The sequence below is a fragment of the Tachysurus fulvidraco genome, chromosome 8 (assembly GCF_022655615.1).
Source record: "Tachysurus fulvidraco isolate hzauxx_2018 chromosome 8, HZAU_PFXX_2.0, whole genome shotgun sequence".
NCBI lineage: Eukaryota > Metazoa > Chordata > Actinopteri > Siluriformes > Bagridae > Tachysurus > Tachysurus fulvidraco.
The window spans coordinates 15,944,615-15,964,242 of NC_062525.1; the positions used below are offsets into that span (position 1 = coordinate 15,944,615).

General features: G+C 37.0%; 3 protein-coding genes across 10 annotated transcripts; 2 read left to right on the forward strand and 1 right to left on the reverse strand.

The window, feature by feature from the left end:
• Positions 1–164: 164 nt before the first annotated feature.
• rgs9b (regulator of G protein signaling 9b) lies at positions 165–10,622 on the reverse strand. Of its 6 annotated transcripts, none has more exons than XM_047817583.1 (20): positions 10,485–10,622; positions 9,814–9,894; positions 8,160–8,256; positions 6,764–6,814; positions 6,138–6,244; positions 5,976–6,027; positions 5,798–5,856; positions 5,639–5,715; positions 5,425–5,506; positions 5,129–5,191; positions 4,526–4,555; positions 4,225–4,286; positions 4,007–4,120; positions 3,800–3,915; positions 3,444–3,531; positions 3,110–3,248; positions 2,944–3,026; positions 2,703–2,826; positions 928–1,346; positions 167–847 (listed from the first exon to the last, which is right to left on the reverse strand). In XM_047817583.1, the coding sequence occupies exons 2-20, from the start codon at positions 9,877–9,879 to the stop codon at positions 691–693; spliced, it is 1,986 nt and encodes a 661-aa protein (XP_047673539.1). In that variant the 5' UTR covers positions 9,880–9,894; positions 10,485–10,622; the 3' UTR covers positions 167–690. The 6 variants fall into 6 exon arrangements, with proteins under 6 accessions (XP_047673542.1, XP_047673543.1, XP_047673539.1 ...); XM_047817585.1 differs by having other exon boundaries at positions 10,469–10,606; XM_047817584.1 differs by lacking the exon at positions 10,485–10,622 and having other exon boundaries at positions 9,814–10,355.
• Positions 10,556–15,352, forward strand: gna13a (guanine nucleotide binding protein (G protein), alpha 13a). The gene is made up of 4 exons (XM_047817588.1): positions 10,556–10,835; positions 11,393–11,619; positions 12,964–13,014; positions 13,202–15,352. The coding sequence occupies exons 1-4, from the start codon at positions 10,556–10,558 to the stop codon at positions 13,772–13,774; spliced, it is 1,131 nt and encodes a 376-aa protein (XP_047673544.1). The 3' UTR covers positions 13,775–15,352.
• A 982-nt stretch (positions 15,353–16,334) lies between these two features.
• Positions 16,335–19,573, forward strand: LOC113637146 (archaemetzincin-2). 3 transcript variants are annotated; one of them, XM_027137633.2, is made up of 8 exons: positions 16,335–16,623; positions 16,718–16,766; positions 17,177–17,530; positions 17,588–17,785; positions 18,036–18,164; positions 18,455–18,618; positions 18,861–19,037; positions 19,176–19,573. In XM_027137633.2, exons 3-8 carry the CDS (start codon positions 17,248–17,250, stop codon positions 19,296–19,298), a joined length of 1,074 nt encoding a protein of 357 aa, XP_026993434.1. In that variant the 5' UTR covers positions 16,335–16,623; positions 16,718–16,766; positions 17,177–17,247; the 3' UTR covers positions 19,299–19,573. The 3 variants fall into 3 exon arrangements, with proteins under 3 accessions (XP_026993434.1, XP_047673545.1, XP_026993435.1); XM_047817589.1 differs by having other exon boundaries at positions 16,718–17,530; XM_027137634.2 differs by having other exon boundaries at positions 16,337–16,623; positions 16,718–17,530; positions 17,612–17,785.
• The last annotated feature ends 55 nt before the right edge of the window (positions 19,574–19,628 follow it).

Below are 19,628 nucleotides of genomic sequence, written 5' to 3' on the forward strand. Positions count from 1 at the left end.
CACACACACACACACACACACACACACACACACACCATTACCCACTGCACCACTGATCCATCACTTAGAAGATGATATAGCTATTTTATAGCTTCCATAAGACTCAAAATGTTCATGTTGTGAAATTTGTGAACGTTCAATCATATTTGATTAAATGACTATTTTATTTAGGCACTTACACAAGTCAAATATGAACAAAGACCACATTCACATTTTGTAGTGAACTGTAAACGCTTTAAAGGTTATACATTCAGACAGTAGGTTTCCCATGTCCTGTCTTCTTGGAGATTCTAAGTGAAACTATGAAAATATTGATGATTTCTTCAAATGGTGCATGTCACAGCATCTTTGATCAGTATAAAATAATAAACAAGTACAAAACCTTTGTAATACTCAACAGCTTGACAGTTTTACTAAAAGAAAGCTCTTCTAAATAAGGCCTCAACTTGTCATACTCACAAACAAAACAAGTAGATACAAATATAAAGTCCCACAACCATATTTTCCATCAGCTACTAGAACATATACTGTAGGAACTACCTAAAAGCGATCAGATATACAAACATGTTTGACATGTTGTTACTTCAAACATTTTCTTCCCGAGCATGCCTAGGTGGAAACGATGAACACTTTGTTACACATGTGTATCTTTCTGCAAGTCTGTCATTTCCCTGTACGGTATGTGTCCCTCTAACTTGCACCATCATGTTTGGTGACAGTTTCCCAAGGGCATATGATTTCCTTGACTCCCCCTTGTGCTGCACCAGGGCTTTCCTCCTCCTCATCTTCTGAATCAATAGGGTAGATGCGGCATTCAGGTGGGATGTCAACTTTGATCTGGAAAAAACTGTTGTACCAAAGGCATGAAATTTAAATATTAACTAACAGGCCAAACTAGCCACAGATATCAATTATGTAAGTACTAACTTTGCAATCCTTTTTGGCTGGGGCTGTGTTAGCTGCTCCACTCCCAGTGGTTGTACTCTTCCTCCCCCTGCTGTCACAGCACATTTTGGTGAGAGACTGGCAAACATGGATTGGGCATTGCATCCTCGCCGTAGGATTCTGCTAAGCGACAGTGCTACACGGGACTTGGATGCAAGAGTCTGACTCTCTTCTGATACAGATGCCTCAGTGCTTTCAGTGATAGATGGAAAGTTAGATGAGGCAGGTCCTCCATCAAATCTTCTCTCAGAGGCTGGAGTGCTGTCAATAGCTACACTTATTGGGGAAGGGCACACAGCACTGTTGGGCAAGGTCATTAGTCCTGGAGAGGCAGTGGACTGGGACTCACACATTCCTGTGTACACAGCCAAGTGTGGCACAGGTGCTGTGTATCGACATAACTGAAATGCACAGAAGGTACAAAGTTTGAATAGCTAAAGCCAAATGTAATTAAAATGTGTAGAAATACTCAAAACACATATTTATTTATTTTTCTACATCTATGAATTGGTTTTGTATTTCTCCTTCTTAACTTGTACAATGTACTTTGAAAATGGCAAAGCAATACATATAGGCTAGTTAATGATTTCCCATAAAATGTTGTGTGTGTAATGGAGTTAGAAATATGATAGTTAGTTAGTTAGTTAGTTAGCTAGTCCTAAATATTCTCCAATACCAGTTTTATTTAAGAAAATATGGATATAAATGTGTATGTACATATATATACACATTAACTCTATGCCTAACTCTATCTTTAATATCTATTTGATATATTATCCAATAACAATAATTACTATTACAATAGTACATATTATACTATACACTATATTATACTGTAATACTTTATTAGAATGGTTCTTCAATTTGTTCATGTGAGGAAAGCTTTAAAGGGCCTATGTAGAGCAATATAACAGATGGTTTCCATTTGAGAAAAGCTTCCATGTATGAATAATACCCTTTAGAGAGTTCTAATTCAACCTTTAGAGGGTTATAATTCATGCTTTGTTGAACCCTTTTATTCTAAGAGTGTACTGAATGAATAATTATTCATTAATAATAATTACCAATGACAATGCGTTCTACACATAGATTGCATTGCTTAGGTTTTGTAAAGAAAAATACACAGTTAGCATCATGCAGTCCTCATATTCATTCTTTTTTACACTGTCAAGATATAACAACAATATCATGAAAAAAACAATCAGCCCCCAAATCAACAATGACAGTTAATGAATGAGAGACACACGAATGATATGACGACACACGACAATTTGGGAAAATATGTATAACTTTATTTGATGGATGGAAAATAACACAGAAATGGACAGAGAGTATGCAAATGGGACTATTTGCAAGTGATGATGTTTAAACACAAAATGACAGAATCTGACATAACACAAATCTTCTCATGACACTTCTGAACAATGAAAGAAATGTGAGCTATGAATGAAATGAATCTTTAAAGTCTCAGCTTATTATTTAGTTATTCACCTAATCTCAAGCGTATTATTCAATAGCTACAGTCAACCTAACGGAAATGGTGCTGAGTTACAAGTGAGAAATGAGAATCTAACCTAAGAATTATTATCCTAATAGATTAAAGATGCATCTATTAAATATCTAGCAGTCTACGTTCTTAAGATTTTACAGAGTAAAGTGCTGAAAAACTAGTAGCAGCCGTGTTTAACTATGACGACAAAAAAAATCTGTAGCTATATTTATTTGCTCATTTTTTTCTGTGCCAATTTGCTCATAACCTGTGTGATGTCCACAGGGCCGCTGGCAGCCAACTTGGCTTTTTGTGCCTCTTCCTGTTGCCTCAGGATAATGGGACTCAGGCTGGGCCTTCGTTTCTTGGCATTCTGCTCCAGCTGAGCATCACTGAGAGGGGAAAAAAATGTCATGTGTGTTATGACATTTCTACTCCAGACGTGTTAGTTGGTACATTTCAATTTTAAAAATAGAATATTATTCTCGATGCTTTGCGCCAAAGCTAACCTGAATTTGTGTTGCTCAGGAGCAATAGCCTTTTTCTGGGTGTCCTTAAAGACAGAGGACTTCAGATATCGCCCATACGAATCCTGAATGCAAATCAAATATTAACTAACTTAGCAGAATATTATATAGCTTATTGATGCTGATGGTTTCAGGGGATATGGCTGACCTTCTTCATGAGCATGTAGATGTGAGTCTGGGCAGCATCCAGGACATAGCGATGTGGGTGAGCCAGACCCTTCACAGTGATCTCCATGGTCTTTCCATCTATGTTGATCCAACGAGGTGCTCCACGAGCCAGGAAAGTCCTTAAAAACAATCAGTCAAATGTAACATCAGCAAAAATTCATTTTTAAGAAGAGATGTTATATTAATGCTCTATGCCTATAAAAAAAAGAATTAGAAAATTCCAGAAAGCACCATAAGGTGATGTTTAGTTATAATGTTATGTACATTATACACAGAAATGTCTTAACACAAAAAGTATGTGGTGTTATAATTACTTGTAGATCTGCTGGGCTTTCTCTTGCATTGTTGCAGCAGCCCCCCATTTTAGATCTTCACATGCCTCCCAAAATGCCAGATTCTCACCTGTTTAGCAACAGAAACCATCTCCCAATCACATAACATCACTGAAAACAGACACAATGCGACAAAGTGTTTCACATTGATGTAATACGACATCAATGATCATGTTCTTCGTTTAGTCTCATGTGCTTTGTAGAAATGTAAAAATTTCTCTAAATCTGCTTTGCAAATTTCTTCTATCCTCCCCCCCCAAAAAAATCACAATAGGGGTTTTGATTTAGTGTGAGAAACTCTGTTTATTTAATGAATCTGTTTATTTTGTGATACATACCACTGAATTCCTTTTTCAGAAAAAGACGGAAATCTGCCCGTCCACGTGGATCACAAAGCAGTTCGCCAAAGCTAAAAGTCCAGCGTTCCACTCTCATTTTTGTAGGATTTTCAATACTTATAAAATAATAAAAACACAAGCTTTTTATTATTTTACCTTACAAAATAAGTTACCGCTTTAAATTCAAATAAAAAATAACAGACTTACTTTGGCATGTTAAGGTTCCAATATGTAACATCATCAGTTAACCACGGGTTGCTTGGTAAGCTTGGATAAAGGAAGGGGTCATGCTGTTTGTAGGTTGTTGTGTACTTGACAAGACTGCAGCGATATAATGGTATACAAGGGCATTTTAAAAATTTTAACAGCACTTAAAAATATTTTCTCTCAATGCAAATGTGTGCATGATTTGATATATGACGTACGCTCCAATAGACACGGATGACTTCACTCTTGGCCTCATGATGCACTGTTGAGTGAACATGATCTGCAGCATGGGGAGGATAAAATAAATAGCTTATATGTGGTCAAATGTATGTATATATTTATACAAATGCTTCAGGGATTTTCACACATAACAGTCTCTGAAACTCTAGAGACTGTTGTGTGTGTAAATCCCTGGAGCACAGCAGTATCTAAAATACTTAGATCAGCCCACCAATCCATGCCATGAGTAAAGTTCCAGAGATCGCATGTGTGTAAGGTAAATAATAAGTGAAGTCTTACTATTCTTCTGTAGAGGTCAGATGATTTTTTCTGAAACATAATTAAAAATGGACCAGGTCAATGATAACAAACATTACATATAATACAACGATTGTGTCTGCAAAAAACTTTCTCTCCTCTATAATATTTTGTAGCCACTAAATACATCTGTTTCCTAATTCTTTTGTAATCATACAGTATATTTATATATATATTTATATACTATATAAAAGTCAAAGGGAATCTTCTTTCACACTGGTGAGAGTGGTTTCATTCACAGTTCAGGAGAAAATTCTGGAAATAAAAACCAGAAAACAGAGAATCAGTCAGAGGACACAAATCCCAGATTATTAAAAACCAATAATCTTAAATAATAATAGCAATCTCAAGCCCCAACCTATTAAGAATATCATGTCTAAGTTTAGCAAGCCCTACTACTATTCAGCAACAGTGAGATTAGTATAGCATAAATCCTCTTACATATAAGACTATTAGACTGACTGACTAAAAGTGCCCTTGAAAGGTTATATCCACTTTCTTCTACAGCATATTGTATGCACAGGTCTCAGCACTATGCACAATTTGAGCTTGTTCACTTTCTACAACTGTAACTTACCTTTTTACCTCCTCCAAATTGGGATCTACAAGTCGTTCCAGTCCATAGTCCATCCCACTAACTGTCCCTGGCTGTTTGGTGAATAATAGAAAAAAAAGATAGAATTGCTTTTCATACATGTTGCCATTTGCTAAAATTAAAAAGTCATTTTTGTTCAATTGTGACTCACTGTATAGTAAAGGATGTTTTTCTGAATCACACACAGACTATTAATGATTTTATGTAGATGCAAAAGGTTTTTTTTTCAACGATCAGTTAAATTTATAAATAAATTAAGGGGAAAAAAGGTTTCTCATTATCTCACCGGTGGTCTGTGTACTACCCAGTAGGCTCTCTCCTGACAGTCAAAAACCACTCGATCTGGTTTCTTTCTCTCTTTCCCTGCCCTGTGTGAGGAGTAAATACACAAAGATGCACTTAAAAATCGAGCACCTAAGCTTTCGAGAGTAACGTTTTGTGAGTGTATGAAACTGACACTATTTTCCAGCTTCAAAATACAAGACATGAAACTGACAGACCTGTACTGCTCTTTGGCCTGCATCACTATGAAGTCCCACTTGTGGTTCATCCATTTATGTAGATGATTGTACTGCTCCTGATTAAAAATCTTCATTAATTTTACATCACACGTGTACACCACAGTAACAGTGCCTTTATTCACTGATTTGATTATTTACCTGTTCGTGAAGCTCTAACATCCCCTTTTTACGTATGTTTCTCTTTGCCAGGTAGATTGCTTAAAAATCAGAAATATAACATACATTCTGTAATTACTGCATGGAAAACCTAAAATCATGGTCCACTGTTTGTATATTAATGTAAACAGAAAAAAACAAACAAGGTTAATAGACTGACCGTAATCAGTGTCCTCAACTGGCCACTGCTGTGCAGGCCAGAAATACGGTGTCTGTGAAGGAATAAAGAACAACTTTTGTCTTATTAATACCATTATCATAAACACTGGTAGTAAATAAGAATCCTGTCTCAACACTTTTACTGGTGATTCGTTCATGTTACCTGAAAACGATAGAGTGAGCCGTCCGATTTGATGACGAGTCTCTTGTGATCTTGCAATGGGTAAATGTATCCAAAGGCCACCATCATGGTGCCCAAGGCTTGTGCCTCTACAATCAAATGCATTATCTCACACAAATGATAAAGGTTATACGAGTATATTTGCATGCATAAGCTTTATACATGTGCAAACAATTTGCATTTTAATACAAATTAATAAAGGATAAGGATGAGGATTTAGTCCTAAGACTTAGTGTGGTGAAAAACACAATATACTATGAACTAACAAACAATGAGATCACAATTTGTGACATGCAGGTAATGTATGCTGAAGCTTAGTGTGTTTGCTCTCTCTCTCTCTCTCTCTCTCTCTCTCTCTCTCACACACACACACACACACTCTCTCTCTCTCTCTCTCTCTCTCTCTCACACTCTCTCTCTCTCTCTCTCTCTCTCACACACACACACACACACACTCTCTCTCTCTCTCTCTCTCTCTCTCTCTCTCTCACTCTCTCTCTCTCTCTCTCTCTCTCTCTCTCTCTCTCTCTCTCTCTCTCTCTCTCTCTCTCTCACACACACACACACACACACACTCACACACACAGAAACAAAAGCCCCCTACTTACCAGCAAGATCTATTTTGAAACGATTAGAAATCCATTTAACTATATCTTCTCCTGGATGAGATGGAGATAAATACAGTCAGTATAATGAAATACTGCAACCAATATCACAGAAGGTGTTAAGACAGTTGGCTTTATTTGTCTAATATTCTGACTAGTTTAATTAATTTGAAGCATTGCCAAAATATGTTTACACATAATGTCTAAAATTAAACTCAGAGAGGATGGCAGAGAGGTATCAGAAAACGTCATATCAAACAGAGAAATGCAGTGCTTTGCTAGCCCTGTGCATTTTTTCGCATTCCCTGCTCTAACACAGTTTAATCGGGTCATTACCGCCTTTGGAAATTAGCTGTTGATGAGTGTTGGTGCACACGGGGATTGAAAAATGAAACACTGTTATTGTATTCTATTTACTTGCCAAAAGGGGGAAAAGGACAAACTGGAGTAAAAGGATAAAGATTAGACAGTGGAATAAGAAAGGTTTCTGTGTAGACTACATTATAGATATATAGATATTTTGAGGAATCTACACTACACTTGGACCCATTTTGTCTAAAATAAGATTTTTTTCAGTCGTTTTACGTTGTTGGTCAGAGGTCAGCTCATGAAATTTCCCAGGTTTCACATTTATAATTTACATTAATGTCCTTGAATGAAGTAAGCAACACTAGAAGGCTTTTGTGTGTTTATTCACATAAAAACATAGACTTTTTGGTAAACTCATAGGAGCAGCTTACAACAAATGTTACAAACTTTGTTCACTTATGCAGGGGAATCATGAGCTCTCTTAATTGGAGCCAAATAAGCAGGAGACTGTGTGAGTGAATCAGAAAAGATTCATTAGTGAGTAAGGAGGGTAGGCCTGCTGATTCAATCCATGTGATTGCACTAAATCATTCATCAACACCTCGGGTGTCTTCTCCATCCATAACAAAACAGTGCTAAGAATAACTTAAACAATTCTGCACAATCCCATCAGCAGAAATGCATTTTGTATAAACAGATGAATGGGAAAATAGGAATAGGAATACAGGCCCATTTTATATCTCAAATTTTTGCATGATCTTGGGGCTAAGCATGAAGAAGAGAAGAGCCTTTTTCCCTGAGACCAGACAGCCTCGAGGAGGGAGTCATTGCAACCAGCCACAGCGAGGTTGTCATGGCAATGGATACTTCATAAGAGGACTCCAATACATGGTTCACTGAAATAACTAGCAATGTTAAGGAGTAATTGCTCTCAAGAAATCAATGCATGTGGGAGAGTCTCTCTGCAGGTCATAGCTTTTTGTGTCTCAGACATTGTATTGTATTGGAAGGTGTAATACACAGAATTCACTGTTGCATTACAATCTGCATGCCAACATAGCAATAAGGCACTAAAGTATTGTTCTTTTACCTGTAATAGCATGAGGGATTGTGGTGATCACGAGTCTTTGGGTCTGAGACTTCACCCCGGTCTTAGGGTCTTGCATTTCCAGCACCACAGCTTCCATCTACCATTGTATATACACAATGAAAAAACAACAACAACAACACTTTCATTTACATAGCATTCACCCTTAAAATGGAACAAGGTTACCACATCATCCATACAAAATAAATAAAGAAGGAGTTTCTTGCGTTCTTTGTGTGGACTGTATGAATGAACTGTTGTATAAATGTACTATAAATGACCTATCATCAGCTTCTATAATCATGTCATTCCTAGCTAGATCAGAGGATAATTTGTCATTCATTCGATATTCTAACAAGCCTATTTCCTTCACATATGGAAATTAAGTGGTTAATATTCATCAGTCTGCATATAATTTACCAGCAAAGCACTATATGAGTAATAGTGAATCACATGATGGGATTGATAAGATTCACTTAAAATGCAGACAGTGGCGGCAAAAAAAACAAAACGATAACTTGTATGTTATCAGAGAAGCGATACATACACTGTCCATTATATTAATTCATCATGGTATTTAACTCATAAAGCTGTTGATATGTGAGCGGAACATTAAGTGCGAAGCCACTCCATGTTGTCCTGCAGCACTGTATCTGACATTTTAGCTTCATAACCTTTACCTAGGTCTTTTATTCCACAAACTGTGAAACAAGGCCAATTGTTTAAAAGCAAAAAAAAAAAAGACTGTTTCCATTGTCAATTGGTAAGCTGCTACATGGTCTGAAGCATGCCATATTCAAACATGAACTCATCCCTGCTAGACTCTCACATGCTGTTTCATTCCCTGATGGCTGACCCCTTTGAAATATACCAGCTGATTGATTGGTTGCTCTCTACAGCTGTTTGAAGTTGCTATTAGCTTTCTCAGGGTGACTGGCTTTTGAAGATGATTTAGGGAATCATGCACCCTCATCCTGATCACAGCGAGTTGTTAGCCAAAGGATGGGTCTAATACAAACCCAAAAATGTGAATCACTAAGGCAATATTTTGTATTAAAGATGTAAGTGATTTAATTGTGACAAGAGTGTGGGTGATAAAGCTAGTCTAATACCTATAACCACACATCAACCTTACTGGGGATGGGAATCAGTACTAATCATGCTGATAGAGTGGAAAATCCACTTGCATTAAAATCTTTGCTTGTATATAAACTATAGAAACAAACTGCTTTTATTTGGGAATCGGGATTTACTGAGAGGTTCAATAAAGTTTAAGATACAAGGGTGAAATTAGTATCTCAAATTAGCTGATCAAAACTGTGATTTTCACAAGACACTGTTTGGCACATAACAGCACTGTAAATAAGTTATGTTTATAGTGCACTGTGGATCATATATGTTATGTTAGACATGCTTTAATAGACAAAAGCAACATGTAACATGTGAAGTTAGTCAGCTGTATAAAAATTCCAAGATAAAAAAAATCATCAGATATGTCAATGCATTGCATGAAGGTGTATAACAAACCAATAAACCGCAGACTTGACTGCAAGAAAATACACTGAAATTCAAAATGTAATCAACCTGGGAAGCCCAGATGCTCTGCTGGATACAACAACAAAAACCTCAGATGATGATGTTTCGGCTGTCAACCAACCTTTTTTAGACAAGACATCCTGGGTCTGTAACGCTGGCCATGATCCTGCACGTTTCTTATGGTCATGTTGGAGTCTCGATCCTGCAAATATATTCCAGTCGGAATAAAATAAATAGAGACTTCGGTCAGACGTGCGAGGATTTCCTACACAACCAGCGTCTAATCTCTTATTATCATATTGATATCCACAGAGACGATGCGGTCCAATCAGAGAGCGTCCCTGTTCCTACAATTAAAGCCTGTCATATCATGCAGAGAAAGCTGAGGAAATGTTTGACACAGAAACCGCCACTAGATGGCGCTGGTGTTGTAGGTCTTCTGTGTATACATCCTTCACGGCCTAGCTTTACGAGCAGTGATATTTTATAACTTACGAGTAGACTTTTGTCGTGTTTTCATGGTCAGTATGTTTATGTTTTCTGTAACGAATTACACAACATCTCTTCAAACTTTAACTTTATCTACTAAGCTGATTTAAGATAACTCTTAATTTAGTTGTCTTTAAATCTCCAAAAAAAAGGGGGTTCATTTTAAGGTGTGTCCGAGATTTTTTATTTTAATTAATAATTTTTTTTTAGTTAATTTGTTTCTTTTTAATTAATTAATTATATTAAAAAATATATTTATTTATTTTTTTACTTATACTAAAAGTGACCTGAGCCTGACGTTACCGCCCAAGTTTGTGCACGCGCACGAAGCGCGTCCTCGTCAGTGATGGATCCATGAAGTTGTTACTACAAAAATGGCTGATTTCCTGCCCTCCCGGACGGCGGTAGTTTGTATCCCTAGTTGTCTGTTGTCCAGCAACGAAATCGAGCAGCAGAGGAAATCTAAGGAAATAGACAGATGTATTAATCGAGAGAAGACGTACGTGAAGCGACTGGTTAAGATATTATTGCTCGGAGCTGGTGAAAGCGGCAAGTCAACTTTCCTGAAGCAAATGCGCATAATTCACGGGCAGGACTTCGATCAGCGGGCCAAAGAAGAGTTCCGGGCTACAATCTACAGCAATGTTATCAAAGGTACTGCTTTGTGTTCGCGTAACACACGGTTTATCGACGTGTAAAGCTTTCTGGTTTGTCCACACTCGACTCTTTTCACTTATTACTTTGTGAAAAGTGTTTTTTTTCCGCGACGAAAAGACTCGAAGTGACGGTTACAAAAGGCTTCAGAAGTGAATTAGCCGCGTTAGCTTCAGCTCAGCTCGCTGTGTGCGCGCGCGCGCTCGCCACGCCTTGTACTTCACACCAATCTAGGCGTTTTTTTCTCTCTCTCTCCAAAAACTCAAGTTAGATTTTTATTTATTTCTTTAAGAAACGTCACACCGAATCACGTGTAAGAGGATAAGATGGTGAAACGATGCGCTATTCGCTAAACTGACGGCTTGGACAAAATTGTCAACTTGTTCTGTTTTGTTCTGTGCACTTAGCTAACTAGCTAAAGCTCCATGTTATTCAAAATGAAACCACTGCAGGATTAAAACTTAATCTGTGCTGAATGAAATCTGTTTCATCTGGAAATAAGCAGCACAACGGGCAGAATTTGTTGGTCTCTGATGTGTGTGTGTGTGTGTGTGTAGGAATCCGAGTGCTGGTAGATGCCAGAGAGAAGCTGCACATCCCATGGGGAGATTCCTCTAACCAGACACATGGGGAGGTCGTGATGGGCTTCGACACTCGCTCAGCCATGATGTCTCAGGGAATTGTAGAGACCAAAGTCTTCCTGCATTATCTGCCCTCCATCCACACCCTGTGGGCTGACAGTGGCATCCAGAGTGCCTATGACAGGAGAAGAGAGTTCCAGTTGGTGAGTTAAAACACCAGCTGCAAACTTATCACAAGAACCATAGAGCTCACATAAAACGTACAGGGACTGAGATTTAGATTTGGGGTGATTTTGTTGTTGCTGTGATTTCTTCAAAAATCACAAATCTGGAACATGAAAAGTTCACACCTTGCTAATTATTGTGCTGTATTTTTTCATGGTCAGGATTTATTTTCAGTGGTTTTGTTACCCATCCGAGAGCTGATTGAGTTTTAGCTTTTAAAGCTTTCTTATTTCTTTGAGTTATGAATCAAAAGAGCAAAGTACATACGGGAAGCTTTTTAGCTTGGATTCTTCTGAAGGTTTTTGAGATATTTTGGAGGTGATAGTCTTGGTATAGATCCTACAGTGTATATGATGTTGTCAAAGCTCGGTTTGACATGCTGTAATCTTTAAGCTGCATTAAACAAACAGTGAAATCATTTTAAAGTTTTACATCCTCTATCATGGACTATATATACTGGTGTTATAACTAGTTATAATACCGCTAAGAAGTGTAATTTATTGTTAAGGTCTGTTTTCATATTATGAATATGAATATTTTTCTGAATATTAATATTTATTTAATTTATTATATAAACAATGTATTAGCCACTATTTTGCTGTATTCTGGAGAAATAAATGCAGAAGCATTTTACCATTTAAAATGTTTAGACATTTTTTGTCATTCACTTTCACAATTTTGAGTCTTTACACAGGGGTTCAGATACAAAGTGAAACTCCTGTCTTGTGGTCAGAGCTTTTTTGTTCCTTTTTTTTTGTATCCTGGAAGAAACTTTTAAACTGAGGTAATACCAGAGTGTTTCAGTTTATTTAAATTTATCATTTTATTTGTTGTTTTGGTAACTTTGAAATGCAGTGTAATGTTCTTAGGATTTGTGGATTCTCGCTACAGGAAAGTGGTTTAAGGGATTGAAGGGAAAACTGGAGATTTACTGTGTAGGCAGTACATCTGATTGCATAACCGATTTTCTGTTCCATATGAATTGTGGTACAACACTGGATTTATTGTAGAGAACTTAATGATGATCTGATTAATGATGGTCATGAGTAGCCTTAGGGAGCAGAGATTTGCTTTGTGTGTGTGTTTCTTTTCTTTGTTGCTTATGATTTCACACACATCCCCACCAATAAATAAAGAAAAAAGGTCATCAATTGATTAATGGTGCTGAATTACTAAAGTGTTTGTTACTAAATCTTGTGAGATTAGTAGATTATTAGAGATCATGAGTGTTGTATTATATGCGAATTGCTGGATAGATGTAATCTGTCTAGTTGTTCTTTATTTCTTCCTCTCTCTCGCTCTCGCTCTCTCTCTCTCTCTAGGGTGAATCAGTTAAATATTTCCTGGACAGCTTGGATAGAATTGGAGAACCGGTAAATCCTATTGACTTTAAAAATGAAAAAAGCCAGTAGTTAAGAAGATAATGTATTCATCCTAAAGATATTTTTGTGTGATTATGATTGTGATTATTATATTTATAATGTCTTGTTTAATAGAATTTATTTTATTTTTTTTGGTATTTTATTGTTCCCTTTTTTTTTTTTTTTTTTAAACTTGTAGGATTACCTACCAACCCAACAGGACATACTTCTGGCACGAAAGCCTACGAAGGGTATCCATGAGTATGACTTTGAGATCAAGAATGTTCCGTTTAAGATGGTGGATGTGGGCGGTCAGCGGTCAGAGCGTCGTAGATGGTTTGAGTGCTTTGACTGTGTCACTTCTGTGCTCTTTTTGGCATCATCTAGCGAGTTTGACCAGGTTCTAATGGAGGATCGTCAGACCAACAGGCTCATGGAGTCACTCAACATATTTGACACCATTGTCAACAACCGTGTGTTTTCTAAAGCATCCATCATTCTTTTCCTCAATAAGACAGACCTGCTGGAGGAGAAAGTAAAGACTGTGTCGATCGCTGACTATTTCCCCGACTTCACCGGAGAGCCTCACGATCTGGCTGATGTACAAAAGTTCCTGGTGGAATGTTTCCGCAGTAAGCGACGTGAGCAGCAGGTGAAACCCTTCTACCATCACTTCACCACGGCCATTAACACAGAGAACATCCGCCTCGTCTTCCGAGATGTCAAAGACACAATCTTGCATGAAAATCTGAAGCAGCTTATGTTACAATGAGAGACATGCCTTATCGCTTAAAATCATTCCACTTTTAATGATATTTTAATTGTTATGCAAGTGAATCAGAGAAGATGCTGAAAAATACACCTACACCTCTTTTATTTTAATCAGTTTCAGTGTGCCTTTCAATCCATTTATCTGAGTCACTTGTCTGTTTTACTGCTGTCATTGCCACTTAAATTTTTATTTAAAGTTTAAGACGTCTAAACATAACACCGTCCTGTATGGTGATTTAACTGAAAACAAGGCATCTCCCATCGTATTTTCCACCAACGGTTTTAGAGCTGGAGCTTCCCTCTGATGTAACAGAGAACATTTTCTTCTAATCCAACAAAACCATTCTCATGAGCAGTTGTGGTATAAGGACTTTTCTCATTTGAACTCATGATATCAGATGTCCAATGTCTTTCCGATGGGCTACCAATACCACCAAAACATAAAACTGAATTTATATAATTTTATTTCTCTTTTTTTTTTTTTTTTTTTTTTTAAAAGAATATGCCTTAAAGCAAAGTGGTTGTTGGTATTGCTATTATTCCACACTCCAAGATGCATGATGACTGAGACTCAGGGGCTGTAAATATGCATTACAGACACATTATTGATGAGTGGCCTTCCCTGATTGAGATCATTGGGATTAGATCCCTGTTCTCCATTTCAGGATTCAGCACATCCTGTAATATCCCGCTTTTAAAAAAAAACACCATATCAATGTACTCGGATTATGCAGAAAATGTAGTGACCCTATTTTTTAAGGTACCTGTGTTTATAGAACTATTGTCTTTGTTCCTTATTAAAAGGGAAAGACCTTTTTAATTAAATGTTTTCTTATACAGAAATTATGTTGTATAGATCCCTTGTCTGTAGGGTGTTTTTTATTTTGTTTTTGTTTATTAATTAAACCATTGTTTGGTCATATTTCACTTTCTCCTTACCATTTATAGTGAAGTGCAGCCAGAATTATGTATGAAATCTCACTTTATCAGAATTAATTTACCAAAAGTAAGATAAATGTGTACATATGCATTCAGTGCAGAGGCTAAATTAACCTTATGCCCAGACTAATGGATAGGCTAACATTAACAGTTATCAGGGTTTTTGGGGTGTGTGGGGTGTTTGTTGTCCTTTTCTGTTTTTCATAATGTCTTCCAACATTCAAAACGATTCAGTTTTCTCCTTAAACTCCTCAAAGACAGCCTTGTGCACTTTGTAATTAATATCTCAGGTGTTGTCTCAGTTTGTCTTAGTTCACTGGTAGTGGCACAGAGAAAGTCCTTTACAACTATGTTGGCTTCAGCCACATGTGACTGAGAATTCTGGCTTTGTGTAGTGCTTACCCGGTTATATGCATATTAAATTAATTCTATGGTTTAAACCTTGGCTTTGTTTATCACCATCCTGTAATCTGACTTGTGATGATATGTTTCATAATCTGCCATTGGTGTTTAAGCTCACCAACAGAATTTGCTTTAGTGTTTAGTCAGGATATGACCCTTGTACAGTATCAATTTCATAATTTTCAGGTTTTTTTGTATAACTTTCTTTGGTACATTAAATCCACCTATTTTACAAAGATATTAATTTTTGAGTTGTTGGTGTGATCTCGTAAAAAAATTTGATAATTAAATCAAGATACAGTTTCATGACAAACTTTCGATGATGATGATGATAATAATAATAATAATTAATTAATTGCTTAATTAATGGCACCGGGGTTGTGTTGAGCACCTTTTTGCTACCTTTTGAGCTTCAGGTTTACTCTGAACTCATGTTCGTGTTTGTCTGGAAATTTTCTCCAGGTTTTTCCTGTCATTGTGGGTGTCCTTTGGGTTCTCCAGTTTGCTCCACATCTACTAAAAAAAATGCCACTTGGTGAATTGGCTAAGATAAATTGTCCTTAGACCTGTATGTGTGCACACATGCGCATGTCCAGAGTGTTTCCCATCTCATGGCCAGTGTTCCTGGAATAAGCTCTGAATCCACCCTGACCAGGGAAAGTGTTTACTTAAAGTGAGTGAACATTATTCAATGTTTTCATATTTTAGTGAAACTTAAAAATTCATTAAAACTAAACAAAATACATAAACAATTAAACAAACATGATCCTATTTTGTGCTATTGGTATTGCTTTGTTGGTGGTTAAACTCTTTCACTATTGAATATCCTAATAAAAAGAACATTTTGATCATTATCTGATGTGAGTAATCCTGACAAGGTGCTTGAGTGTTTGTCGAATCAGAGTAGAAACTGTTTCACTTTTGCTTACACAGCTTTTGAGAAACCACTTTTTTCTTATTAGAACGTATTGCTTTCCTGTAAGAAGTGTACAGACGCGTCAGTTTTGAGCTTTCAGCATATTTTTATTTATATTACCTTCAAAATAATATCTATACACTATATTGAATATATAATATTAAATCATATATATTGAATATTACATTACATATATACTATTAAATATATATAAATATATTCAAATATATACACACACACACACACACACACACACACACTATTATTTTGAAGGTAATTCTTATCCCGGAAGTCTTGCGTAAGACTGACGTCAAAGCCTACGGTCTTCTTTGACGTGGGTTTCCGGGGACTTTCGCATTTATGTCGATTGCCATCAATTTTATTGGCGAATAAAAAAAGGATTTTCACAAAGCACTTTTAAGACCACTGGTGGAAAAACCCTGTAGATTCATATGGCTCCACAGTTTCTGTACATACAGCTTTGATTGCTCTGTTATTGTTGTACAGTTGTACACTTTTCTGCTTCTGTTTACTTTCACGCAATGATACAGATAACAGTTTTGACCTCATTAAAGATCGTTATCAGAACTGTGGTAAGTCCTATTTGTGTCAGCACAGACGAACGGAAATGTTATAATCTAAACGTATGTTTCCAAATTTTATTTCTTTTTTCTTTTTTTCCCCCAGAGTTTCCTTTATCCAGTCCTGGGAATCCACTGACCTGCAGTTTTGCAAGGTTTTCTCACTTCCAACACACATAACATAACTCATGACTGTGATAAATATATGATGAGTTGTATCTAGTATCTTTAGGTCACAGCGATGTCCAATCTTATCCACAAAGGGCCGATGTGGGTGCAGGTTTTCATTCCATCCAAGCAAAAGCCACACCTGATTCCACCTGTTTAATCAGTTGTTCTTAGCTTTTAGTAGACTGGTGTGGCTTCTGCTTGGTTGGAATGAAAACCTGCACCCACACCGGCCCTTTGTGGATAAGATTGGACACCGCTCCTTTAGGAGTTAGGAAAGCATAAATTAGAAAAGACTGGGGTTGAGAACTCATGAATTAGACCTCAGTTGATCTGTGTATGGAATTGTTACTGCATGAGTTTGTCTTGAACTTGTGTCTTGCTGCATTTGCTGAAGATTCATCCATCGATCTTGAAGTGTCTTCAGCTCATTAGCGCAACAATAACTACTGAGACAACACAATCCAGATGCAGTGCCTTGAACATCCTGTGGAGAAACTGCGCTCAGTTCTTCTCTCCACCCGTAAGGATCTGATAGCGGCCTTTGAGCACTACAGCAAAGAGGAAAAGCGGTTTCTTGAGAAGGGTCTCCTCCCAGACAGTCGTCTTTTCACTGCTATCACCATTCACTCTGAATCTGACTGGATTCCTGCACACCCTCAAGCTCCTCAGGACTTCCAGAGCTTCTACAGCAACCCATACCGCAAAACACCAGACCCTGGCCACAAGACCATTTACATTCAAACTATTGGTTAGTCAAAATCCACATATGATGCAATGTTGTATACAGAATAAGTTTCTTTTGTAGTGTGTTTGTTTCTATGGTCCTCAGGATCTTTTGGAGATGGGGATGGGGTCACTGAGCAGTATGTGGAGTGGCTGAGGGAATACTGCGAGGCATTTTTCTACGGCCTGGCAGTCAAACTCTTACCAGCAGTGACCATTGCAGCCACTGGCTGTGCATTTCGTGTCAACAGCAACACAAATAACCTGCAGCTTCATGCTGGTGAGTACTACTACATACTAAAGTTCATGTTTATTGAGGCTGCTTGAAAAGTGTTGAGATAAATTTAGGCCACCCAATCTCAATGTCCTGAAGAGGGCACTCAGTTTTCAGAAAAATGAATAGTGGTGTTTAGTTTTTTGGCCATTATACAGACTATAATATACAGTCAATCTTATACAATCTACACTATTCAGTCTTTCATGTCTTTTGGTCTTTTCAGTTCTCTGAAGATTTTTTCCCTTTTTCATAGGTGACCTCTTGTTATTTTTGAAAAAGAGGAAGCCAAAAGATGCATTTTGCATTGTTGGGGTCACCGTGATTGATCTGTACCCAAAAGACTCCTGGAATTTTGTCTTTGGTCAAGCGTCTCTCAGTGAAGGTAATATCTAATTGATGTGTTATTACCAGAATTGCCTTTATTTAGGCAAACATTTCACATTTTTACATTTCCCTGTGTATTACCAAATAATTTTACACATTCAGCATAAACTACGCAAAATACATGACTAAATTCAAACTAGCTTTTAGAATACACACATTAATCTTTTAGTAAATGCAGCTGATGAAACAGAAGAGCTTAACATAACATTTTCATTATTTCATTATTGTATCCTTTCTAAACAAACTGCTGTTAAGACTTGGCCTAAATACAAACAATTTATGCTGTAGGAATGGGGGTTTTTAGCTTTGCAAGGTATGATGATGACTTCTACCACAGAAGTTATGCTGGTCGGCTGAAGAAGAAGGTAAAGCTGAGGCCAGGGGACTACAGTGTATTTCAGGACTGCTACACACCTCCCATTCGCAGCACTCTGCTCCTCCGCTCGTGTAAGGTGTGACGACCGTAAATGTACACGACAGTCTTCTAAAAACTCTTTAAATTATGGCTGTACAACATTTAAGGAAAATGTTGATGACATTTTATTTTCCAGCAGAACCACATCACTTCTATTTTTTTAATATTATTTTTGCCTTAATAATTAGCCAAAGTTTGTGTTTAGGATTTTAGAAGATTATTGCTAAACAGAGTTTTTTTTTTTGTTTGTTTGTTTGTTTGTTTTTGCTAATTTGGCAGACCGTGACCCATGAGATTGGGCACATATTTGGTATCGAGCACTGCCAGTGGCTCCAGTGTGTTATGCAAGGCTCCAACCATTTAGAGGAATCAGATCGTCGTCCTTTAGACCTTTGCCCCATCTGCCTCAGGAAACTACAGTGTGCCATCGGCTTTAAGATTGCAGACAGGTACAAGGTATGAAAGAATTATTACATCTTCAAATACAGAACAAAACCAGTACATTCACTGAACAGTGTGGTCTGACAAATATCGAGCAGCTACACTTAACAATGTAATTTATGTAATTATGTTAATACGGAGTGTCTTGTACAGGCTTTGCTACAATGGATAGAGAATGGAAGTTCTGACCATCAGACTGACAAACCCACAGAAGCTTTCCAAGAATTCAGACGTTGGCTATCTATGTGTCTGAGCTTGTTGGGAGATGAAAGCTAAACGCAAAGCAAAAGTGATATTTAATGTATGACAGCAATGTTTTGTTTAGATCAAACAAGATAGATTTAGCTCTGTAGAAACATTTGTGTAAAGAACAGAAGTTTTATTACAAAAGACAAGAATTTTCAATGTATAACACTGCTTAGATTTGTCTGAAATATAGTACTTTAATTTAAAACAGATTGCTTTTCCAGACACATACAATCATACTTTGTGAATGTACACTGTAAGCACTTTCTTTCTAAACATACAAAATAAAGTCTAGTTTTAAAGTTTGTAGTACTGTTGGAATGATAACGATTTTTAAACAAGCTACACTTAGTAGTTGTC